At 46.2% G+C, this 24,322-nt stretch overlaps 1 protein-coding gene across 4 annotated transcripts in view; it reads right to left on the bottom strand.

The window, feature by feature from the left end:
* Positions 1-217: 217 nt before the first annotated feature.
* The window catches only part of CHRDL1 (chordin like 1), a 117,742-nt gene continuing 93,637 nt past the window's right edge, over positions 218-24,322 (bottom strand). For 2 of the 4 annotated variants that reach the window (XM_019426850.2, XM_019426851.2), the window contains exons 8-12: positions 17,674-17,842; positions 14,099-14,308; positions 8,010-8,177; positions 5,581-5,670; positions 218-2,645 (exon numbers count right to left, since the gene is read on the bottom strand). In XM_019426850.2, the coding sequence (XP_019282395.2) occupies positions 2,515-2,645; positions 5,581-5,670; positions 8,010-8,177; positions 14,099-14,308; positions 17,674-17,842 (768 nt within the window). In that variant the 3' untranslated portion in view covers positions 218-2,514. The remainder of the gene's footprint in view (positions 2,646-5,580; positions 5,671-8,009; positions 8,178-14,098; positions 14,309-17,673; positions 17,843-24,322) is intronic. The other 2 variants (XM_053891256.1, XM_019426852.2) reach the window with 1 other exon arrangement.

Here is a 24,322-nt window from a genome sequence, read left to right as displayed (position 1 = left end):
TTTTATAGATGGGGACACTGGCACAGCTGTTAAGCACAGAGCTGGGATCAAAAACACGGGTAGGCCAACCACAAAGTCCCCACTCTTAACGATGATGCCACAGCCTGAGAGGGGTGTCCAGCCAAGTGGGAGACAGCCGAGCCCACCCATCACCTGCTACCCAGTCCCAGGTCAGCACCGACCAGAGAGTCAATCACTCACGCAGCATTCCTGCAGATGATGTTTCAAAATTCACCTTTTTATTAATTTAAAAATCCAGAATTACAGCGACTACATAAATAAGTACCCTATTTAGGTACATGTCCCGTGAGAAGAGTAAAGGGCTAATACTGTGACGTTACTCTTACTTGTGTACACGAGTTAACTATGACATGCCTACAACTGCTAAGTGGTGTTTATGGTCTTTGTTGTTCCAAGTGTTTATGATACAAATAAATATACAAGAAGAACCACATCCATTCCTCTCCTAACTACAGGTGGCTTGGCCTCATCTCCCCACGTCCCACTGCCTACACGACACCGAACGCTGGGTTTCCACGTTGGCCGAGCACAGCTCCCCAGCTTGTGCTTCACACGGCACTTTGTAAAGGTGTGTCCCAGCACCCGGGGGCAGAAGTCTATCTAGGGAAGCTCTCTGGGTGTTCCCTTATGGTTGAGCTTTCAGAGAACACCTGGGTGGGAAGGCTTTGGGGTGAGTCATCCAGAAGGGGAAACCACCGCTTGCTTTGGGATTCAGTTACTTGTTTCCACACTATGGAAATACTGCCACCTCTGGGAGGGAGGCAGCAGCTGCTGAACACCGTCGTCCCCCTCCTCCGCAATAATGCTCTGTGGCCTTTCAGCCCCTGGATGTCCTACCACCCTCTCCCGCGGAGAATATGAAGGAAAGGTTGGTAAGAGGCTTATCCCATAAAGGCCTGGCCACGAGGCACTCCTGTGTCTCCTAATTTAGGAGAACAGCCTCCTTTACGCCAGGTTGCCATAAAGACTGGGCCCGATTGCTGTCAAATGCTGTAAGGAAACCAGTGTTCCTCTCCCCTATGGTCACGGAGTGGGAAATACAGGATTTCTGGGCCCCTAATATTTCTGAGTCTTCATTAGAGTTCATTCATGCCCCTCAGAAGGGATAAATCTAGGAGGCAGGCTTGAGATCCTTGTGGAGAATTCAGAGTTTTGTCACAAAGATGATTTCTAAAGCCAGGCCTCAGAATGGAGAGCTTCTACTTCTGGGATTGAGCTGCAAAGAGACAGTTTTCAGAGCAGCCTGGATTAGGATTCACGATTCAGATCTGGGCTTGGTGGATGAGAGGAGAGTGGTAGGAAGGTTTAGAACAAAGATCCTTATCAGAATTTCCATTTCCTCAAAGGAGCAGTAATTCTCCTAACTGAAGAGGCAACAGTCAGAAGATGTGGGAGGACTGGGCCCCTCTGCAAAGTCAAAATCAGCTCCTGTAACTGGAGAAGGAAGAAAACTGCCCTCTTAAGGAGCTTCTAGAATTTAATCACTTAACTTCAATTTTTGGGCTACCGAACTAGGGCATCAAGGAAATTAGCGAGTGTCAAGCTATTCGTCAGTGAGTTCTATTGACTCGAACCCACATACGGTTGCCTTGTTGACACTGACCAACCGTTTACTTCAACAATTATTTTGTTTTACGTGGATTCGGTTTCTGAAGATTTTACCCAGTTCTCACTTTTTGATGGGGGCCCCCACAGGTTCAGGGAGAAAAGCGAAGCGGTCTCATCAGGGAAATGTTAATTATCGCTTCCAAGGGAATGTGACCATGAAATAGTGTTTTTGTTCTTCACCCTTCCATCAGAGTCAGTGACTTTAGCAGCCACACCACTGACCTAAGGGTTGAGCCTTTTGCTCACAATTCCTTCTTTATCTTCCTGAGTACCCACAACTTCAAAGCGACCTGGGAGCCAGGCAAGAGAAAGGAGGGGGGAATCTATGCTGGCTGTGCCTCAGAATGAAGACTGCAGTTTAGTCTGTGTGTGTGTGTGTGTGTGTGTGTGTGTGTGTGTGTGTGCGAGTGTGTGTGCGTGTGTGTGTGTGTGTGAGGATGGGGTGTTATTTTTTTTAAAAAAACACAAGACATTCTAAAATTCAAAGAGTATGATTTCATACAAATATTTTCTCTGTACTACAGAACTCCTACTAAGCATTTCTCTCCTGTTTCTTTCACTGGAATAACTTTCTAGATAGAAACCCTAGGGTTTTGTTTACTCTTTAACCTGTAAAGAAATGTGATTCTCCCAGAAACTTAGAGCAGTGCTGTGGTGTTCTATCCCTCTTCCTCCCACAAATAATTCAAGACTCTCCCAGTCTCTTTGGAGGAGATGTTTAAGGACTGACACATAAAGGAGCAAGTTATGCTGTGCATGGCGTGAATAATAAACTGCATTTGAGTTTGGGGTTTTAGGGCACTGTTGACTTAAGCAAAATAAGCCTGCAGTCCAGCTGCGGCTTGATTTTTCTTGCTCTATCCTATCCAATACCATCTGTCTCCTCTAACAGTGGCCCTTTTCAGACCTTTCCAGGTACAAAACCTTGACCAAATCTTCAAGCTCAGTTCTGCACACACGACTCGAACACATCTGGCTGATCTGAGCTTCTCCTTCAGTGAAGATCTTCCACTGGCCTAGAAAGCAAACACAAAGCAGCCCAGAGAGGTAAGAGGAGAGCAGAGCCAATTAGGAGTGTGACCAACCTAACCCGATCCTTACCCACTCACTCGCCGGGAGGAGCTGGAAGCCAAATGTCAGGGGGTTTCAGCAAAACAGCGCCCAAAACACTTTTCTGGGGATAGATATGGAAAGTGGGCCACAGAATGTTCATTTCAACACACAGTATTTGTAAGAATCCCAAGAATAATAGGTAATTGCCTCCAGAGTCAAACCTAAGTATTATTTTTGGAATTTTTACAGTATATTTAGCATTTGTAAAATGCTCCACTATCAGGCTGTTAGCTCTTTAGGTGATTCCCTTGGGACCAGGTCAAATAAGGCACTTTGGAAAACAGTACCTGTGCATTCCTGAGGTCCCGCTTACTTTTCAGGGGCAAGATACTGGTGTAGGTGACTCGATTATTTAGTGCTCTTTTTTCTATTCCTGCCCTTTGTTAAAAACTTCCCACCTCGGTTTTCTCCTGTGCTCACATGCTGTCTTAACACCCCCCTCTTAGGATCCCTCCCATTCTCTGTTTTCTCCTCTCCCTGCCAGCATGTCCTTACCAGCTCATCTCTTCCCCCATTGCATCATGCCAACTGAACGAACAGTCTGGAGTGCACTCCCCGTGCTGAGCACTGGAAACCATTCTAGATCACCTCTTTTTTCAACCGTCCCTTTTCTGACTGTCCTGGTCCTTGAGTGGCAAGATCTTCCTTCTCCTTAGCGTCATCTTGCCATGGCAAAGAATCTTCATGACAAACCGCCCACCCTGGATACCCACTTTGGGTCTTTTTCTCCCTGCTCTCATGGCGTTACAGCCTAGGGAACTCCTAGTCCAAGGTCAGCGAGCTCCTCTCAATCCAGAGCCAATTTTGAACCACTTTTCTTTCCCTAGCCACAGAAGAACATGACCCTCTTCATTAAGGACTCCATTTCCCTGCTCCTTTGTCTCTTGGGTTCTTCACTTTTCTCCGTTCTCTCCAACTCAGTGGGAAAGGAGAGAAGGGTCGGGCAAGGAACCACCTTGTACTGAAGCCCTGCTGTGTGCCAGGATCTGAGAGCCACATGACAGAAAGGGCCAGGCTTGTTGTTCTTTGTCCCCAGGTGACCCCGCAGGATCGTCTCATTACCCACTTCCTTCAGCTGCACACAGCTGGGGGCACACACCATCTACTTCCGTTATACACCCCCAATCCCATTATGCCTAGCATAGGGCCTTTCTCACAGTAAAAACTAAAACATGTTCTTTGAAATTCATCGGTAATTTAAAAAAATCACATCATTCATACCAGACCCTAGACTCTGCCCCCTTCATTTCCAACCCTTCCATATGAATTCTCCTACCGGGCAGTTTATGGTCTATCAGTCTCCTACAGAATACACAAGTAACCTCGTTAACCCTATTTCCAGCTGCCCACCGCGGAACTCTGCTCAGATGGCCTTTATGTATCTGAATGTAAACATGTTTCAAATGAAACACATTTTTTTTTTCCTCCCCGGCAGTACCTGCCTGTTCTCCAGAGCCTCCCCTTGGCAAATTATCACTATTCACCCGGTCTGTAAAATTGTTACTCCTGGAGCCATTCCAAACTCATTTCTCTCTTTGTAGCCATCTTGATGATTTAAACTCAGAGGTGTCCCTCACCGTGACCTCTCCTCCCTGGTCCAACCGACTTAATACAGTATTTTAATTCAGACTACCATCAGCTACTTACCGCCGACAGTCCACTTTCCAGTCCACACAGCAGGCACCTCTTTCTAAAAAACATGTGCACGCACCGTGCACTTGCTTAAAGTCCTCCCCCGGGGTTCTCTGGCCTGGCAATCAAGTCTAACTTCTCAGCATGGCATAATGGGCTCTTTGGGATATGACCTCATCAAAGTAGGTACACCATAAATCCATCCGCTAGCCAAGAGACATCTTTGCAGAGCACCATTTTTGTTATCAGTAGGCCGTTTGTAAATCTGCAGCAACCACCAACGCGACTGGACTTCCACGTGAACTTCTCACCGGCTTCTTCCAGGGCTGCCCACCCCCCACATTTCTTGTTTGTTCCTGGCAGAGTCTCCTTTTAGGCAGCACCCTCTCCCTGAATTGATTTCCTGACCTGTTGCACAGTCACACCCTTCTCTTTGAAAACACACCTCCTCCCCGAAGCCCACCTGGCTCTTGTCTCATTGTGCCTTGCAGATTCCCCTGAGTACTCAGGTAGTTAACTCTTGAGAGCTAGGCTGATTCACAGTGAAGGCATTTTCATGTTCTGTCTGGCCCATTAGAATACCCGGTTGATACAAATTCTGGGCCTTTTATTCCTTCGGAAGTGCTCACCACCTCCCAGCGCCTAGCAGTATCTAGTCCTTAGGCTCCATCCTGCATTAGAAAGAAGGTAAGCTGCCGATGTGCTTGAGTCCTTGAGTGCTTTTAAAGAAACATGACCCCCTGGGGGCAGTTTCGAAGAGTCAAACAGAACTTTGGTAGGACACAGGAATTGAGACGCTTTCATTTTCCATCTCCCACCCCCACCGCTGGAGGACACATCCTTCCAGAGGTCAAGTCTCCACAAGTGTACCAGCCCTGGAATCCTGTGAGCTTTCTCTGACCTTCTTGACACGCTGGGGTTAGCAGTTTTCATTAAAGATATTCAGGAAACCTTGACTCAAGGTAGCTGATGCTGAGACTACATCTGGATTTGTATTCATCGGGTCCCAGTTTTTCAGTTCACATTCGGACCCCCCGCCCCCCCACTGCCGAGTCACCCGGAGAAGAGACACAACAGACTCTAAGGTTGACACTGAGCACTGCTAATGTTCACTGAGAACACAAGCGGACCTTGTTTGGGGCTATGCTACGTTGAAGACTGGAGGCATTTTCCAGGGAGGAGCGAAGAAAGACAGGTACCACTTACTCAGCGTTGTCCTGGTCACCAGCTTGAAGTGATGGAGCTCCTCAAACATCCTCTTGGAGATCTTCTCAATATGGAAGTGCTGGAGGATGCCTGGAACCAAGTAAAAAGTGGGGGCAGGTGGTCAGGCCCTCCCTATCTGGAACCACCACCCCCTTTTTCTGCTTGGGCTGGGCATATCATTTCATTACAGGGGCTTAGGAGTATCGAGCTGGGCTGCGTAATGTGCTTAACCAGGAACTTGGATGGCTCAAGGGTTATAATTGACTCCATCTGTTTCTTTGGCTCACTGGCCTCCCCTTGGTTCTCCAGAGGATAGAGATATGGCAGATCGTGTTGCTGACCATGGGACCCCCTCCTAGGGAAAGCCACATGGAACCGGGCATGGGTGCTGGTGGGAGCTGTTATAGCCAAAGGCAGTATTAGAAATTCTGCCCTTGCCCCACGTCCAGGTAGATTATGTCCCTGCCAAACCACTGGGCTGCCCTTCTGGCCAAGCAGTGAGAGCCAGCAGTGGGATTGAAGACAGGTTGTTTGTGTAAATGGAGAAGCCATCCCTGTTCTTGAACTCACTGAAAAGCATATTTTCCTTTGGGAAATCTTCACAGCTCCTTTGGCTTTCCCTTACAGAAAACGGGGAAAGTTAAAATAAAGGTGGGGGGGGGGCACAGTCTCAACTTTGCCTGAATAGTTTTTATCAGAATAACACATAAACTGCAAATGGCCTTGCAGTTACAGAGCAACATGTTACCAGCCTACTTCATCCTCAAGAGGTCTAGAGAAGGCAACGTAATTGAAACCTGGGTTATCCTCTGCTCACCGAGCACAGACCGTGGCTGCCCAGCCCTGAACAAGAAGTCCTTCAGATGCTACCCCAGCAAGCGTGGAAAAATATCCACGCGCCTCTAGGGGGTGAGCGATGTGGGGCAACCAAATATTGGGTCCACTGTTAGGGAAGCCAAAAGGACAGGGCTTAGTCCTAGGTGACCAGTTACAGAGGAGCTAGGGAGTTAGACATGGAACATGGACATTCCTAGGTATAGAGCAAAAACGAACACAGACAAGAAACCTGTGTGTGTTCTAGCATATTTTTTTAAGGGGTGGGGAGGAACTCATTCTTTCAGGCAAGAGAAGTTGTGAAAAGGGAGAGGAAGAAGCCCTAGAAATACTCGAGCCATCGTTTCTCAAAGTATGGCCCGAGTGCTGCCTGAATTAGAATCACCTGGCTGTTTGTTACTGTTGAGGTGCTACCTAAGGTCTACTGAATTCACGTCTCTTGGATGGGGCCAGGGAGCTGTGTTGTAAACCGGCTCCTTTACATGGTATGTAAAGCTCCTCAGTATGATGCTGAGGCATACTAAACTTTGAGCACTCTCGAGGCTTACTTACGCAGGAGCCAGGAGAAAAAGGATGTGCGCTGTTTCCCAGCTGAAATCTTACCTCTTCACTTGGATTCCTAGAAAACGCGGCCAGCCTAGATCAATACTAGCCTTGTTAACTGTGGGATGGTCTGAAGGGCTGTAGGATCACAACGAACACGATGCGGCTGGCTATGGCAGTCGGGGTGAGTGATCGGAAAAGGAACTGGATGGACAGAATGACAGGGATTGTTCCTCTGGGCGAGACGCTTCTTGAGGGCGGGGATGAGGTTTTCAGTGCGTGTCACCCCAGAGTACATAGCGCGATTTGAGAGACACAGCTTTGCACTGAATGGATGGATTTTCCTGTTTGTTGAGGTTCAGATGGGAAAAGAATGGGTAGGCTACAGTTTGGTAGGCTGCCGTCGTGGCTGTGCATTAGAATCACCTGTGGAGCTTTAAAAACAAACACGTGGGGCGCCTGGGTGGCTCGGTCGGTTAAGCGGCCGACTTCGGCTCAGGTCATGATCTCGAGGTCCGTGAGTTCGAGCCTCGGGTCGGGCTCTGTGCTGACAGCTCAGAGCCTGGAGCCTGTTTTGGATTCTGTGTCTCCCTCTCTCTGACCCTCCCCCGTTCATGCTCTGTCTCTCCCTGTCTCAAAAATAAATAAAAAACGTTTAAAAACAAACAAACAAACACGTATGCCGAGGCCCCATCCCTGGCCGATCAATCAGCAGCCCTGGAGGGAGGCCCAGGCATTTGGTATTCACAAAAACCTCTCCCACGTGATTCTGATGTGCAGCCAGGGTTGCAAAGCACTCCTCCAGCCTTTGTTGGTACAAGAAAGACAACAAGCCCCAAGGGCCAATGTTGACTTTTTGGACCAGGTCATGGTTAAAGGTCAAAGGTCACAATCACCACCTGTCAGTCATGTGGTAGTTGCTGAGCGATCAGGAAAACTGACCCAAATGGAGGAGCTGGTTGAAGCAAAATTAAGGCGAGTCTTCCCCTCCTTCCCTGGTCCCCCACCCCTTACAAAAAAAAATAACAAGGAATTAATATTGTCTTGCTCACCCTTTCGGATGGTCCAAACGTGCACCTCCACCTGAGGTGGTCTCTCGGTCTCCAGGGCTATTTTTCTGGTGGTCTCCCCATCCTCCATGAACACAGACTCATACACGGGCATGGTTTCTTCTCCACAAAAGTAGCCCTTACTGTCAAAGCTTTGGCCCGGAAGTTCTTCTGGAATTGGGAAGCAGGTATCTCATTGTTCATAGTGTCTCACGCTCATCGAAAGTGGACAATCAACGAGAACATTCTTACAGAGTTAGAAATTCCACCCCTATTCCTTTGGCTCAGTTTAAACTGCGCTTTAACAGCCACCAAATCACAAAGGACCACATGACCTTTAAGTCTACACGACAACAGAATCCATAGATGTGCAGAACACTGGCCCACAAACCAAACTGGATCCACCCACCACCACAGGAGAAGTAGACCTTCATGAGGAGGAAGAACGCGGCCAGGTACAAATCTCTTAGGCACGTCAGGGTACATAGGATTTTCCATGCTGGGTCCGGATCATGGTCTGTTTAGCACAGTGTTACCAACCGAGACCCAGGGAATGGGCTGACAGAGGGTCTTGCTTAACTTCCCTGACATCACTTTGGTATACTTAGAAAACATTTTATGACCCTCATTTATGTGCATATAGTTGCCCAAAGGATCTATCCAAATTGGCTTGACATTTCTGAATGCTCTTTGATTTGTTTGTGAGGGGAACGATAATACCGGATCAGCACCCGTGCCAAAACCTAGATGTCAGATTAGTCATATGCATGCTATGCCAAATGAACGGCTGGGAGACACAAAAAATTGGTCAAATCCCTCAACTATGGATCATTTAAAGTATAAACTAAACTGCTGGATTTCAGCTTCCAGGCATAAAGATACCAGCCCCTTCAAACTTCCCATTCTGCTCCACCCTTCTCCTCCTTTGGCCCCCTACCAAAAGAAAAAAAAAAAGTTTTTCCAAGTTGGTGATCTGTGAGTTAAGTTTCTTTGCTGGCTTCATGAGCAGCACCCTCTTCAACTATGGCTTTAAAGTGTACCCTTGCATGAGGAGGAACAAAGAGAAGCCATGGACACCCTGAAAACTTTGAATATGTGCAGAAGTCATGTGTAAGACTATCTGATGAAACCACTGAGTGCTGGGTTCTTTGGATCTGTGACTCTAATTAGGGAGACTCATTGTTAGCTGATCAGATGCATCGGGACCAGAGGCTGTAGTCAAATTGCTATTGCCCATCTCGTGCTGACCTGATTCCCACCCTCCACCACCATCTCGGCAGTGTAAGGACAAAATCGAAGTCACCTCTTGGTGATTCCAGGTGGAACTACTCAATTTGTAGATCATCCTAGGATCAAGCCTCCTTTCTCCTTTGGCCCTTTTTAGTTATTTAATTGCTTGGTGGGCCAGTCCTTTGTGGTGATATGTTAGGTAATTAAGGGACGTGTGCTAGCACTTTGCCAGAGGAGTGGGTCTCTGAGTTCCCAGGGACCTCTGTGTATTTATCACCTTGAGAATGACAGCTGAGTTCAGTTGTTAATTTTTTTTTTTGCACCAGCTTAATACTGGCTACAGCTGTTAACTGCCATGCGAAATCCATGATGGCTCTGTAAATACCTGTCATGTACTAAAAGTTCTCCTAGTGTCCTGAAGACTTGTCTTGCACCCCCCACCACCCCCACCGAGAGCTTAATGGACTCAGCGGAAGGGCTCTATGAACAACAAAACCCATCAGTGACTCAACCCTGGCTGGCACTTGAAAATATTAAGAGTAAACAAACTGTGCCTTTCAAGGCACCCAGTGGGCAACAACCTCCCCGTTCCACACCCTCCACATCAAGGTGCTTTCTGATCACTCCATGCTCACCTAGTTGCGTTTCCTTCCAAGGAAGCCTGCTATGCTCACAGTCATTTCTGGCCATACCCACCTCCCTTGAGAATGCTCATATCCCGAGCTCTCCACAGCTAAGAAATTGACAAAGCATTTCCTTATGGAGGTGGTAATGACTGACGAGGATGTATTAGCCCAGATAAGTTTTAAGTCTTAACAGGGGTGTTTTACACTGTATGCCGAAAGGACTGTGTAATTATAGGAATTCCAGATACCGGGGTGGTGTGGTGGGGATGGGAGCGGAGCTGAAGAACCTTCAGGAAGTGAAAGTCCTACACAATCTTGTAGGTGGCCGCTAATAAGCAAGGCCAGGCCAGCCTCTACCAGAGCAAAGGCAAGAGAGGGAAGTAAAACTCACATCCTTAATTTTGGCCCTAGTTTGTGACTGGAGGAGGCTGTGATCATGTGTTCTAAGGAAACTTTTGGCTAGATCATCAGTGAATTTGATTTATCTCTTTTCCCTTCTCAACACAAATAGCTGAATTTACTGTTCTTTTCTACATTGATCTTCTTCCCTCTCCACTCTTTCTCCCTTTTTCTCTGTCATGTGTTATCTTTTTTAAATTAATTTATTTTGAGAGACAGAGAGCACAAGTAAGGGAGGGGCAGAGAAAGGGGGGGAGAGAGACAGACAGAGAGAGAGAGAGAGGGAGAGAAAGAGAGAGAGAGAGAGAGAGAGAGAGAATCTAAAGCAGGCTCCGCACTGTTGCACAAAGCCTGATGTGGGGCTCGAACTCATGCACCGTGAGATCATGACCTGAGCCGAAACCAAAGAGTCAGATGCTTAACTGACTGAGCCACCTGGGCGTATTCTTAATCTAAGTGTATTACAAGTACTTTCTTTTTTTAACAGTAAGTGGGACCACAATATAAATATTGTTTTGGAGCAAAGCTTTGCACTTAACAAATAGGTCACAAACATCTTTCCATGCCATTAAGTCTTGGTCTACAATGTTTTTTTTTTTTTTTAATTAGTTTTTTAGAGAGAGAGAGAATGTGAGAGTGGGGGAGAAGGGCAGAGGGATAGAGAATCTCAAGCAGGCTCCACACTCAGCATGGAGCGCAACGCAGGGCTTGGTCCCATGACCCTTGGATCATGACCTGAGCTGATGTCAAGAATTGGATGCTCAGGTGCCTGGGTGGCTCAGTTGGTTAAGCGTCTGACTTCGGCTCAGGTCATGATCTCACGGTTCATGGGTTTGAGCCCCACATCAGGCCCTCTGTCAGTGCAGAGCCTGCTTCGGATCCTCTGTCCCCACTTCTGTCTCTGCACCTCCCCCATGCTTGCTCGTGCTCTCTCTCATTCTCTCAAAAATAAACATTAAAAAAAATTAAGAGTCAAATGCTCAACCAGCTGAGACACCCAGGCACCTCAGTCTACAATGATTTTGAATGGCCATCTGATAAGCCATGGTACAGCTATACCATAACTTATTTAACCATTCCCATATTGGTAGATTTTCAAATTGTTTCCGATTTTTTACTGCTGTAAACAACATTGAAGAAAAAATCCTTATTTGTGTATCTGTGTATCCCTCTCATTACTTTCTTAGGATTCCTAGGAGTGAATTACTTAGCCAAAGAGTAGGAAAGTAAAGGTTTTAATAAATACTGCCAACATGAGAAGCCAACTATTTAAAAGCCAATGCCTGTTCTACATTCACTTATTTGAATCACCTATATCTCTAAACGACTAAGAATTACAATGAAATGAGATTTGGCCTGAAGATCTGAGATTGAAATTGGAATATTATATAGCAGGGAGGATTTACCTTCCCTGGGGTAGTTTAGATCATGATTAGTTTTGTCTGAAAATGTCATGTTGCATTACTTATATGACTGTAGGTGTTCCACCCTTGACACAAACTAAAAAACATAAAATAAAATTGTGTTGGTAGAATTACTCCGAAGTGACACTAAAAGGTTTGAGGATCCGGCAAGATCACAGACTTGGAAGTCACAACAGGTTATTGTGACTTGGGTGGCCCCCCTGTCCGGATCACGCTCAGAATGTGCTCTCTCCCTATCTCTAATGAGTGCATTTTCTCATCAATTTTATTATTTTTTTAAAGATTTTATTTTATTTATTTTACTATTTTTAAAATTATTTTTAGTTTTATGTAAATCTTAGTTAACATATGGTGTAATAATGATTTCAGAAGTAGAATTTAGTGATTCATCACTTACATATAACACCCAGTGCTCATCCCAACAGGTGTCCTCCTTAATGCCCATCACCCATCTAGCCCACCCTCATCCACCTCCCCTCCAGCAACCCTCAGTTTGTTCTCTGTATTTCAGAGTCTCTTATGGTTTGCCTCCCTGTTTTTCTCTTATTTTTTCCTTCCCTTCCCCTATATTCATCTCTTTTCTTTCTTAAATTCCACATGGGTGAAATCATAGAATGCTCATCTTTCTCTGACTTACTTCACTTAGCAGGATACTCTAGTTCCACCCGCGTTGTTGCAAAGGGCAAGATTTCATTCTTTTTGATCACCGAGTAGTATTCCATTGTATACACATATCACATCTTCTTTATCCATTCACCAGTCAGTGGACATTTGTCTCACCAATTTTAATGCCCCAGTTCCCTACTCCAGATCAGATAGGTCCTGTCCTTCCTATCCAATCCTACCTGCTGCTTACTCTGGGAGGAAGAATTTGTGCCATAAAGAAATGCTTCTCATACTTTAACGTGCATGGGGATCAACTGGGGGGTCTTGTTAAAATACAGATTCTGATGCGGTAGGTCTGGTAGGGGACCTGAGAGTCTGCCTTTCTAACTAGTTTCTAGGTGCTTCTGGTCCACAAACCACACTTAGAGTAGGAAGGCCATAAACCACCCTGGGCCTATGGCAGGTGCTTCTCAAGCTTGTCTGCACATTAAAACCACCTGGGGATCTTTTAAAAATTCTGGCGCCCAGGCGACACCTGAAATCAATTAAATCCTAATCTCTGGGGATGGGACACAGGTATTTTTTAGAAGCTTTCCCGGGGGTTCCAATGTGCAGACAAGTTTGGGAACCACTGGCTTACATGAAGATGGCTCAAAAAATATACGTGGGCTAAGTTCATGTTTGCCTGCAAATCATGACGAACTAACTGCCTAAGTTGAAGGAATAAATGTTTGAGCTCTCTGCCTACTTCTAAAGTTTTTTGGGTTTTCATCTGTGTTTACAAAAATGCTTTGCAGGTAGGCATATGAATTGATGAATTCATGTGCATGGAAGTGACTCATTCACTCCTAGAATGCTGGAGCAGGAAAGGCCCTAAGAAATCCTCTACCCTAACCCTCATTTTGCAGAGAAGGAACCTGAAGCTCAGAGAGGTGAAGTGACTTTTTCTAGGTCACACAGGAAACCAGCGGAAGAGCCAGGATTAGAACGCTTGATCACCGATCCCCTATGCTGTCAGTCCCCACACTACAGACTACATTTTAATCTAGTTCATATGTGTTAGAACCACTGTGGATTCCCTTTTTAGGAAATCAGTTAATATTATCTCCTGGCCTGGAAAAGGTAATGAGCTACACGTGACCTGAATTCCAAACCTCGGTTTTGTTATCTATTTGTGGGATTCAGAGCAAATCGCTCTATGCACTTCGGTAATGATATCATTATAAAATTGTAGTGTTGGATGGGAGCTTGGAGATGAATTCTTCCAAACTTCTCCTTGTGCAGATGAGGCTGATGAAGGCCAGAACAGGTCTGTCACCTTTCCCAGGTCACACAGCAACTTAGGTCAGGACCAGAACCCACTTTCTTTCCACTCTACCTCACGTGCCTCCCATCCTATCTCGAAAGGGTAATGGATGTGATTGTGCTTTGACGAGTGAAATAGTGACATCAATGAAAGGTGCTACTGTTCTTCTGTATAATCCTCATACTCCAATTTCTCTATAATTTAGAAAAGTCAGGCTGAAGTCTGGCACTTGAGGCTACATGGGGCCAAAGGTGTAGTAGATATGAAAAAAACCCAAAACAAAACAAAACAAACAAAACCCAGTCTATTTCTGAGTTACAAATTTCTTCCAAACAACCATGTTATCAGCCCTTCAAGGGAGGAGAGAATGAAGTTCATTGTTACAACTAGTATCATTACAAGGATATGGCAGGTTGATTAGGTTTCTGATGCTCAAAGAACACTGAGAAGGACTACGTGGGGAGCTCAGTCAACGAAAGGCAGGGCTTCCAACCAACGCACCTTTTGCCTTTTTACCTGGACACACCTTGCAGCACTTTCCATCTATTTTTTGAGGATACTTGCAGGGGTACCGGTTGGGGCAGTGGATTTTCTTACACTCTTGCTTGGTGACATTGCAAGTGCACAGCACACACTCCACAATGCCAAATGCCCGGAGATTGGGGTGCCAGGACTCGCCATGGGAGTAAGTCTTTCCATTGGAAACACACACTGGAAGAGAACACAGGGCTGGAAATTAAAGGCTAGGGTGCTGAAACGGGCCCCTGCGCTCAGAACCCAAGCCCTGAACCCCTTCAGACATCAAACATCCTTTGTCCTTTCCATGGCCGTGGACGTGTACAGAGCAGTCTCCGTCACCACAAAAATCCCCATCCTGGTTCCTATTCTACCATTAGCAACCATTCAGGTGCTTCAGCAGCGACTTCTGGATGCTCACAAGTGCCTGGCACCTTGTGAGCAGTTGATAAATATTTCTTAAAAATGGAGGAATGTACTAGTGCATGAGAGCAGGGTTCCATCTGTCCTGGGTATCTCTGTGATAAGGAACCTCTAAGAGATTGTAGTGTTAATCCCTGCAGTTTCATAAAAGATGTACGTGGCTCGAGCGGATATGCTTCTTGGCATGAAAATCCCCCAGAGAGCTTGGCTGCCCAGGGAGGCTCGATGAAGAAGCTACCGCTCTTCCCAAAGGGCCAATTTCTTCCAGATCCTGAAGCAAATCAAATGCTATGGAGAGTCTGATTCACCAACACAGATGGGTATGGAGGTAATGGCACCTGCATACTCTTTGGCGTGGGGAGGAAGGCGCTAAAATGAGATGAAGAGGGAAAGGATTGTGAAAGGTAGCCTTTCGTGCCTCTACACTTCGGGCAGTGTCCTCTGGCCCCTGTCTCACAGTGGCTACAGGGGTCCAGCAACAGTGGTCTCCCGTTTCCTGAGCCGGAAGTGAAGTCACTGGCTCCGCGTTTTGTGAGGGGCCTTGCAGGAGCAAGCATCTGAAGAGCTGCAGGCTCGGGGAGGGGGGAGTTGTGGGGGTGGCTATGAAGGGAAGGGGCGACGGGAACATCCTCCAATGCAGACCAACCAAAACATGCCCAGCTCCTCCCGTAAGGCATAGAGCCGAACTCCAGGATTAAGAACTATACAGGGCTGGGAGCGGGGAGGGCGGAGAATAGGCTCTCTCCCTTTCTGAAAGTGCCGAGACATTCTGGAGATTTTAAAGCCATGACTGGGACTGGGTGTGTTTCTCATTATTCCCATCACCTCATCATACCCAGGGAGACCTGTCGGCATCCCAATCAACAACATCTCTAGGGTGGGTTGTATCACTTAAGGCGGGGCTAGGGTGGGAGAAGTAGCCCCACTTGGGGCGTTTCTAGGAATTGGCTGATTTGGCCGCAAGACAATGGCCTCAGAAGGATGAATCATTGGGCTATTTCTTTCTCCTCAAGTCCACTGGGTCACATTAGGAAATATGGATGATGTTGGCTGCCTTTTCCTGTCCTTTGCAAAAACTGCTAGAGTACTGGGCACTCTAGCAGGGTCCATCCGTGCAAAGATTTCCAAGAACACAGGCACCCAAACCAGAGAAGCTCCCCACCTTCCGGAGAGATGGAACAGGGACTTGACGTGTGGACTGTGAGGCTCAGGACTGTGGACGGAATCCCAGGACAAGGTATGCCGGATGTGTCATTCTGTCTCCTGCCCTCATCTCTCCTGTCATCTCCAGAGACCGTGACACTGCCTTCTAGACAATGTGGTCAAGTGGGTACATTGTCTGCTTCATGCCAACGGATGCTGGACTCAAGTTCAAAATGGTGGAGTCCTATCGCTTCTCTTCTTTGACTCAAGCAGAGGACCAAGCACACGTGTCTCAGAGGAGCATGCTGTTAGCAGGAACACTAAGGAGAAGGGCGGGCAGGACCCCCGTGCTATATAGCTAGGTTCCCTTTCCCCTAAGTATTGGGACTAAGGGGACAATCTAGACCGGGTGAGAGTCTACATTCTGAGATGTAGTAACAGGAGATCAACCCTCTAGAGGGAAACACAGCCTTCTCCCCACTAACAAACTCTCAAGATGATTTTGAATCATCCAGCTGGGCGTTGTGGGTTGGGGGTGGGGGCAAGTGATTCTCCAGTGAACTATAATAGAAAGGTCAGGAAAGAACTGCTACATCCAAATCAATGGGAGCAATGAAAAAATGTAAACCAGCTGAGCCTTTTGTAGGACACAGAGAAAATCAAGGGATGAGCCTCTGCCCTGAAATGAAGAGGCCTGTGGAAATTATGGGATTTAAGATTTTCAAAGTCCATTTCCCCACAGGATTTTTTTTAGGCTTTGAAATACTCCTCCTCATTTCATAAATTCATATGAGGATGCCTTGGACTTCAAAAATAATATGCTTCAAATCAAACCCAGATCGATAGTAAATATTTCCAATTCTTATGATATATCGCCATTTTTTTTTATCAAGACTTTTATTTTGCATGTTCCTCTTTTAAGCCTGTTAGTTTCAAAAGCGATTCAACGTTTTTTATCTGTAATCTGAAATTTACATCTAACTAGTAACAGCTGTGATCAACTCGCTTTGGTTTGACCAGCTTTGTTGAGATTTATAGTAGGAGTTCTTTGTAACGGATTGTTTTTCACCCGTGTTATTCAATCATTTGGTTTAATAATTTATTACTTTTAACCCATTCAGAGAACTGGCTTTGATTTGTTTTTCCTTTAAAGGAAACAAAACATGTTTGTGGTTTCGTAAAAAGGAACCAGCTGAGCTCTTGCTCTGAAGAGCTGGTTGACACGATGCCTAAAAAAAGTAAGAAGCAGTCAATTGTTTGATTGAATTTCTCCCCCCCCCCCAACCCCCACTACTGGGGTGGGGGTGGAGGCCAGGGAACTCTGAGCAGGAAGGACCTGGCCACGGACGTGTGTGGGTGCCTGCTGTAGCCAGCTGGTCGGCTGAGTGGGCTGCATATCTGTGTTAACCTGATCAGTCCTCCTGGTGCTCAGCCAGGAGGTTTCTGGATTTCTTACTGGATTACTCATTTCCAATGACAATCTCCTCATATGAATTAGAATCTCCGAGCGTGGGGCCCGGAATATGTACCTTTAGCAAGAGGCCCGGGGAGAGCCTTGGGTGCACTGCAGTGTGAGAACTGCTACTTCGAATGTATGGGGCTAAGAGCTTCATTCGGCACTGAGTCCCTGTGAATATTGGGTGCCCAAGTGACAGCACACAAGTTCTCTTCTGTTAAGGATCCAAGGAACTTTCCCAAATGACCTGCAACCCCCCGGGGCAACAGAAAATGCCGGAGGCTGCATTAAGCTCACGGCTTTCTTTTGTCCTAAGTAAGGGCAGGTATACCTGAAATCTAAACTAAGCTCTCTGGGCTGCCTTTAGGGAAGTCCTAACAGTCGGCTGGAGTTGCTTGTCCACACACACGCTTTGAGGCCTGATGGGAAGTCATCCTCATGTGAATGTGTGATATGCATGGGAGACAGGGCCCTTCCCAGGCCCAGCCATCCAAAGAAGGGGACTGTGGACGTGGCCCAAAACGAGAGTGTCCCTTACCTTGTCCGTGCTTGTGTTTGTTGTTGATGACAATTTGCACAATGGTGCCCGATGCTTGCTGGGAATCCATGAGAGCTCCTCGGTGGCTTCTGGCCCCGGGAAAGCGGGGCAGACCTCCAGCCTGTCGGCTTGGTGGGGGGTCATAGTGAGATCGGTGGTAAGAATGTCTCTGTAAAGTGACAAGGACAAACTCAGTCCCCCAGATCCACCAGCGAGAAGGCCCAAGTGGACTTAAACACACTTAGAAGCCATGTGATGACCTCAAGCAATGAGCTCGGATCTTAAATTAACCACATGTCCGCCTACACCAGTGGAGACATACGGTTGCACCTGAAGCAAGAGTAGCCTTGACAACATGCTGAGATTTTTCTCTCTGCTTGCAGAAGACTGGACTAGTTTCACCTGAGGGAGCAAACAGCCCAAAAGGGTAAACAAAACGTCCTTAGCTGCTCCCAAGGAGCCATTTGCAACTCTTCAGGAGCCTTAACCTTACGAGTTAAGGGAGTGGCCTGCAGCCGGAGCCTGAAGGAGACAAAGTGGGAAATGGTGTACAAATTAGGAAGACAAAGAGAACTTTCCAGTCATGGGGAATGTGTGAACTGGGTGGGCCATGAAGGGTGGAGAGGCTTTTCACAGGCAGAGTTGGTGAGGAATATTCCAGGTAGCGATTTCCAAGTTGAGAACGTGTAGCAGAGAACATAGAGTCCAAAAACGGGAACCGCTAAAGGATTACATTCCAAATTTGGGTTGCAGCCAGATCATGGAGGACTTTAAATGACAGGCTGAGGGGTGAGGACTTTATTTGGTAGGCAACAGAGGTGAGGGTGTGGAAGCCTTCGATGGATTTTTTTTTTTTTGAAGCAGGGAAATAATCAGAATCAGAACTGTGTCTCCAAGCACTGATACCTGATTATATATACGGTGCGCTGGATGGAATGAAGAGACGGGATAGGCCAGATGAGAGGCACGGAGACTCAAAATGCAGCCAATGGCATGAGGTCACAGAGCAGGGTACAGACACCCTAGACATTGCATAAAAGAACTGACCGTGTAGGACAGTACCAGAATGTCAGCCAGAGGGGAGGACTTTGTTTTGCTCACTGCTATGCCTCCAGTGCCCCAAAGAGCATCCAGTGTCTAGAAGGTGCTCATTAGACACTTGAAGGAACAGATGAATGAATGAATGAAAGAAAGCTGTCGTCCCCAATGAAAGCTTAGAGTCTTGTACTACAAATAATGCAATCATTCCTCTGTCAGCAAGGCTTCGACACATGATGTGCCCACTATTCTCCCAGGAGCTGAGGGAGAGTGAAGGCAGAGGAGGATGGAATGAATGAAGGCTAGAACCTAAGGCAAAAAGCCAAATAACATTGTGTTTTAGGGGCAACTGTTTGGGATAAAGGAGGGGAGACCCGTGAGTAATTTCACAGGCAATTAAAAAGGAAGATCCTTATGTTCAGTGTTAGATATAGCAGGGGATCTTGGGAAGGTAGTTATGGGATCCCCTAACCCCAGCATCCCATAAAACATTTATTACAGTTATGGTCCATAGATACACATGTTGCAAATTTAGCTTTGAGAATTAGTATTAACTCTCTTGTGGGGGGAGGCACCGGTGGGAGAAGGGGAGAGAGAATAGGAGTCAGAGTAAGAGAAAGAGAACATGATTCCCTAAATCTAAGAAGCGTCCACGCTGGTGCATTGCTATAAAAACTCACGCAAGTAAGAATTTGCATCAACTTATTATCATGTACACAGATGGGATTTTCAGCGCAAATATTTTTCGTTCCCACAATGGCTCAGATGTCTTTTTCACTCACATTCCACAAAGACCATTACAGAGCATTCTGTCCTTTCTGGAGTTTGGCAAAGTTTTGCCAAAGGAACACAGAGAGGACAGTCTGGCTGGTGGGTACCCTGATGCTAAAAGGAGGGAGTCCCACAGAGCTAGAATTGGAGAGAGGAGGTCGCTAACCCAGGATGAGTTGCAAGTACAACAATTTCTGTGATTCATGAGGGTGAGAACAAAATGAAATGCTGGCCTTGGGTGCCAGGGACTCAGACCCTGGACATATAGTAAGAGACAAAAACATTCTACACCGACCAAACAGACTCAAGGATTTTGATCAGCCCCCCATAACTTTGCCTTGTTAAAGTCTTGCGTTTTTCAGAGAAACTGAGGCTAGACAGGAGAGGGGTTTTATTTAGGGTGACCATGAAGTTGCAGTTTTTGGAGATGGCAGGAGAGGAGGAGAGAGGAGGATGAACAGGAGGAGGAAGAAAGGAAGGAGAAAGTGGGAGAAGGAACGTGTGGTCAAGCCCAGTGGTCTGCAAACATTTGGCTGAAAGCTGCTCTGAAGAAAACATCCAAGTCTGCTCAAATAGCAAAGTCGGCGACAGTGGTCACAACCTGGGGGTGGAGGATGGTGAAGTGTGATTTTGATTTGAGGGTCATGGCTCTTTTATAGAGGTTGTTCCCCTAAACAGGCAAACGAGGGGCACCTGGGTGGCTCAGTCAGTTGAGCGACTTTGGCTCAGGTCATGATCTCAGGGTTCGTGAGTTCGAACCCTGTGTCAGGCTCTGTGCTGACAGCTCAGAGCCTGGAACCTGCTTCCGATTCCGTGTCTCTCTCTCTCTCTCTCTCTCTCTCTCTCTCTGCCCCTATCCTGCTCGTACTCTCTCTCTCTCTCTCTCTCTCTCTCTCAAAAATAAATAAACACTAAAAAAAAAATAAACAAGCAAATGAAAGAGGTTTACCAGGGACCATTCTGACCTTGCAACTTATAGCAAGACAGGAAAAGGCATTAACACCTTGGAGTCGTAAATGAAATTGGAGTTTATCTTAAAAACAAGCTGTGAATGGCCTGCTCAAGAGAAGAGGTCAAGACTTGTTAGGTAGAAATGGCCATATAGCTATACTTTGTTTTATTCTGCTCAATATTTTCGTATTATTTTATTTCCTGACTCAAAGTGCCGATAACTAAGGCTTTTGAAGTGGTTCCCACACAGTTCTTTTCTGATGGTGGAAAATCTCCATTATTGTCGAAAGTTCCCCAGGAATCTCTTCCTTACTTGTTCTAAGGTCTAATACGGGTTTTACTGGCAGAGACGGGAAAACAGGACAGTTCCGAGAGAGCCCTCCAAGTGCCTTCATGGCTGTGAGTCTAAAGTTATCATGAAATATAGTTTAACTTAAAGACTGTCTTCAGAATGTGTCATAATCCACACAACCTTGAGTGCCTGTATCTTCATCACTGGAACCCTGGGACCATCCCTGTCTGGGAGACACTTGGGCCAGTTTCCTTTCCCACCCACCATTCTGACAATAGGAATGAGACGTGGATTTTTATCTGTTGCCTATTGTTTCTATCTCTAAATCTTTCACTTTTCGAGTGGTAAGTCTCTGAGTAATCTATCAGGGGCAAAATCAAGACGTTGGCTGTTGTCCAAAACAAAATTGTGCTTGCTTTCATGTTTTGGCTTTCCACCCTGTGTCTACTTCTCCCTCCCTATAACACACGCGCGCGCACACACACACACACACACACACACACACACACACACACCCCGCTACGGTACTAGGACCAGTGCATGTGAAATTATGATCTGGAAACCGAACCGAAACCATTTCAGATTTTGACAAAGGAGGTGCAATTGAGGCACTGGTTCCTCCTGTGCACTTCGTAAAACTTGGGAAACTGATGGATTGCAACCCATGTGGCAAAATGAAGCAAACCTCTGTGTTTCTATCGAACTGACGTTTGGATGGTTCCCTGTGAATAGGGACGGTCCATTAAAGTGACAGTCTGCTGAACTGGCAACGTCCTGTGAGGCCTGCCTTTTGTGATCCCATAGAGAAAGCTGAGCCTGCACAGGATATTCAGAAGGCGTTCTCCTACCTTCTGATTTTTGGCTGCTCGAGGGCCAGCAACAAGTGTGAAGCATCTTTGATGTGGGACAAATGCCTGTGCGTTCACGTTCATGAAAAGCCCCTCCCACACATTTCACCCCACCTTCTACACCCATTCACTCAACACGGATTTATTGGGTGCCTACTATGTGCCAGGTACATATTCTTCTATTACTACAGATGCTATTTATTACTGCAAATCCTATCCCACAATATCTACCCCTTTTAGAACAAAGGAAAATATTTATTTATAATAAAGTGGAACCATCTGGACATTTTGGTCTACTAGGCCCAAATGTTTATTTCTAAAGATAGGTCTTGAACTCCTTTGAAAATCAATAACAATTTCAAGGCCCTGCATTCTGTACCTGACCTCTTTTGCTACAGGAAGTACGGGATCAAGTTCAGCCCTATCACCAGCAGTTTAGGAAAAAAGACAAGAGGGAAAGGCCAGGGTAGAGTTGGAGGCAGCATAAAATATGGGGGCGAGAAGAAGGGCTAATTAATGGCATTCCCAGCAGGATCACCGAGCTGGCCACAGACGCTTAGCTTTGGGGACCAAGGCACCCAGTTTAAGGTATCTCAGGGCCAAATTTGGTTAGAATACCATCTGGTTGACAGCCACAGATTTAGTCATTCTCAACTTTCTACCGCAATAAAAAAAATGAGCCCTGAGACAAAGAGGAAATTCACAACACAAAAAATGGAGACTGGTATCATCTCCTGTCCAGATCTGGGAGGAATCTGATTTACTATAAAGCAGATAGAGCTAGATGGAGAAAATCTTTTTTTTCTTTCTTTCTTTTTTTTAAAGTTGGTATTTAAACTCCAGTCAGTGAGCATACAGTGTAAGATTAGTTTCAGGTGCACAATCTAGTGATCGAACACTTCCATACACCATTCTGTGCTCATCCCAAGTGCCCTCCTTAATCCCCATCCATCTATTTCACTTACCTTCAGGCTCCATATTAACCTGGGAACTGGGAGGCCCATTCTCTCTCACAGGAGTGTCGCTTTCTTTGAGACACCCGGTATTCTCTGCCCCACCCACAATCCTTGTACACTCATTCAGAAACAGCAACGTCTAGAAAATAATACGACTACAGAATAAAGCCAACGGCCATCACTTCAACTCATTGCTGAGGGTGTTGGCCAGCTGGATGTTGGCAAGTCGAGAGTGGTGCGTGTGATGACCAGGAAACATGGCCTCAGCAACACTGAGATGTTTATAGTGGCCATTTTATTATGTCCCCACCAACACCTTCCTTACACCCTCCGGATGTATCCTAGGGCTTGCCCTGTAATTCCCTAGACTCTTGTCTTCTATAAAATGCTGGTTGAGAAATAATTCCACGGGTTTAAAAAAATCATTTAAATGTTTTATCCTGCAGGGGCGCCTGGGTGGCTCAGTCGGTTAGGCGTCCGACTCTTGATTTTGGCTCAGGTCACGATCTCACGGTTCATGAGTTTGAGTCCTGTGTTGGGCTCTGAGCTGGCGGTGCAGGGCTTGCCTGGGATTCTCTCTCTCCCTCTCTCTCTGCCCTTCCCCCACTTGCACCCTCTCTCTCGCTCTCTCTCTCTCAATAAACAAATAAATACATAAACATTCAAAAAATAAATGTTATATATTGCAAAGCAAATCGATGCTCATTGAAAAACAGCCAGTGATACAGAAAAGATCAAGTGAAAAATCCAATGCTCCCTGTCCTCCTGCCAACTTCCACCCCTCTGGGATTCCCACTCTTGACGTTTTGGTTTAGGACCTCCCAGACCTTTTCATGTGTATGTACACATACACACACTCAATGTTTACATAAAGAGATGCTAGTGTAAGTTGTGTCCTGTACCTTGCTTTGTTTACATAATATATGTTGGGGATCTCTCCACCTTGGTCCATTTCGATGCCTTGCACTCTTTTTAACAACAGTACCATGTGCCATAGATGGGGTGTGTTTAACCAAGCCCTTATTGCTCATGGTTAGGTTGCTGCCCCGTTTATTTTGCTCTTATGAAAATAATACTGCACTGAATGCCCCGTGCACTTTTTCTGTACGGGGGTTCGATGAATGCCCATTTATGTGCCATGAATGCCTTTGTACATTTTGCGTGCTTTTATAAGTCCTTCAACAGGATAGATTCCTTGAACTGGAACATCTTTCCAGATTTTAAGAATTTTGAGGTATTTACGCTGTACTTGACCATATGTTTTTTTTTTTAATTTGATGTTTTACTTATTTTTGAGAGAGAGAGAGAGAGAGAGAATACGAGTAGGGGAGGGGCGGAGAGAAAGGGAAACACATAATCCAAAGCAGGCTCCAGGCTCTGAGCTGTCAGCACAGAGCCCGACGCGGGGCTTGAACTCAAGAGCTAAGAGATCATAACTTGAGCTGAAGTTGGATGCTCAGCTGACGGAGCCACCCAGGAGCCCTGGCCCCCCTGGCCATATGTTTTTTAGAGAAGGATTGCATTTTGTTAATTACTTCAAAATACAAAGGGAGAAGAGATACTGTTGCTATACATAAAGAGGCTTTTTATGAGGTTAGCACTAAGCATGGGAATGAGATATTGTAGGGTGGGGAAGGAATATCCAGCCTGCTACCTTTGCTCTCCTTCAGCTGTAAACCTAAGGCTTCAGAGAGGGTTTGTGGAGATGCGTTTACAGTACCCCTGTCAAAAGGATGGGAGGACCTACCTTACAATTCCACAGAAGGTTCTCACTATTGAGGACAGAGGTAGTG

The sequence above is a fragment of the Panthera pardus genome, unplaced genomic scaffold (assembly GCF_024362965.1).
Source record: "Panthera pardus isolate Hobbes unplaced genomic scaffold, ASM2436296v1 HiC_scaffold_27, whole genome shotgun sequence".
NCBI classification, from domain to species: Eukaryota; Metazoa; Chordata; class Mammalia; order Carnivora; family Felidae; genus Panthera; species Panthera pardus.
Note: the sequence above shows the minus strand (reverse complement) of the source record. Positions and strands in the feature narration are given on the sequence as shown.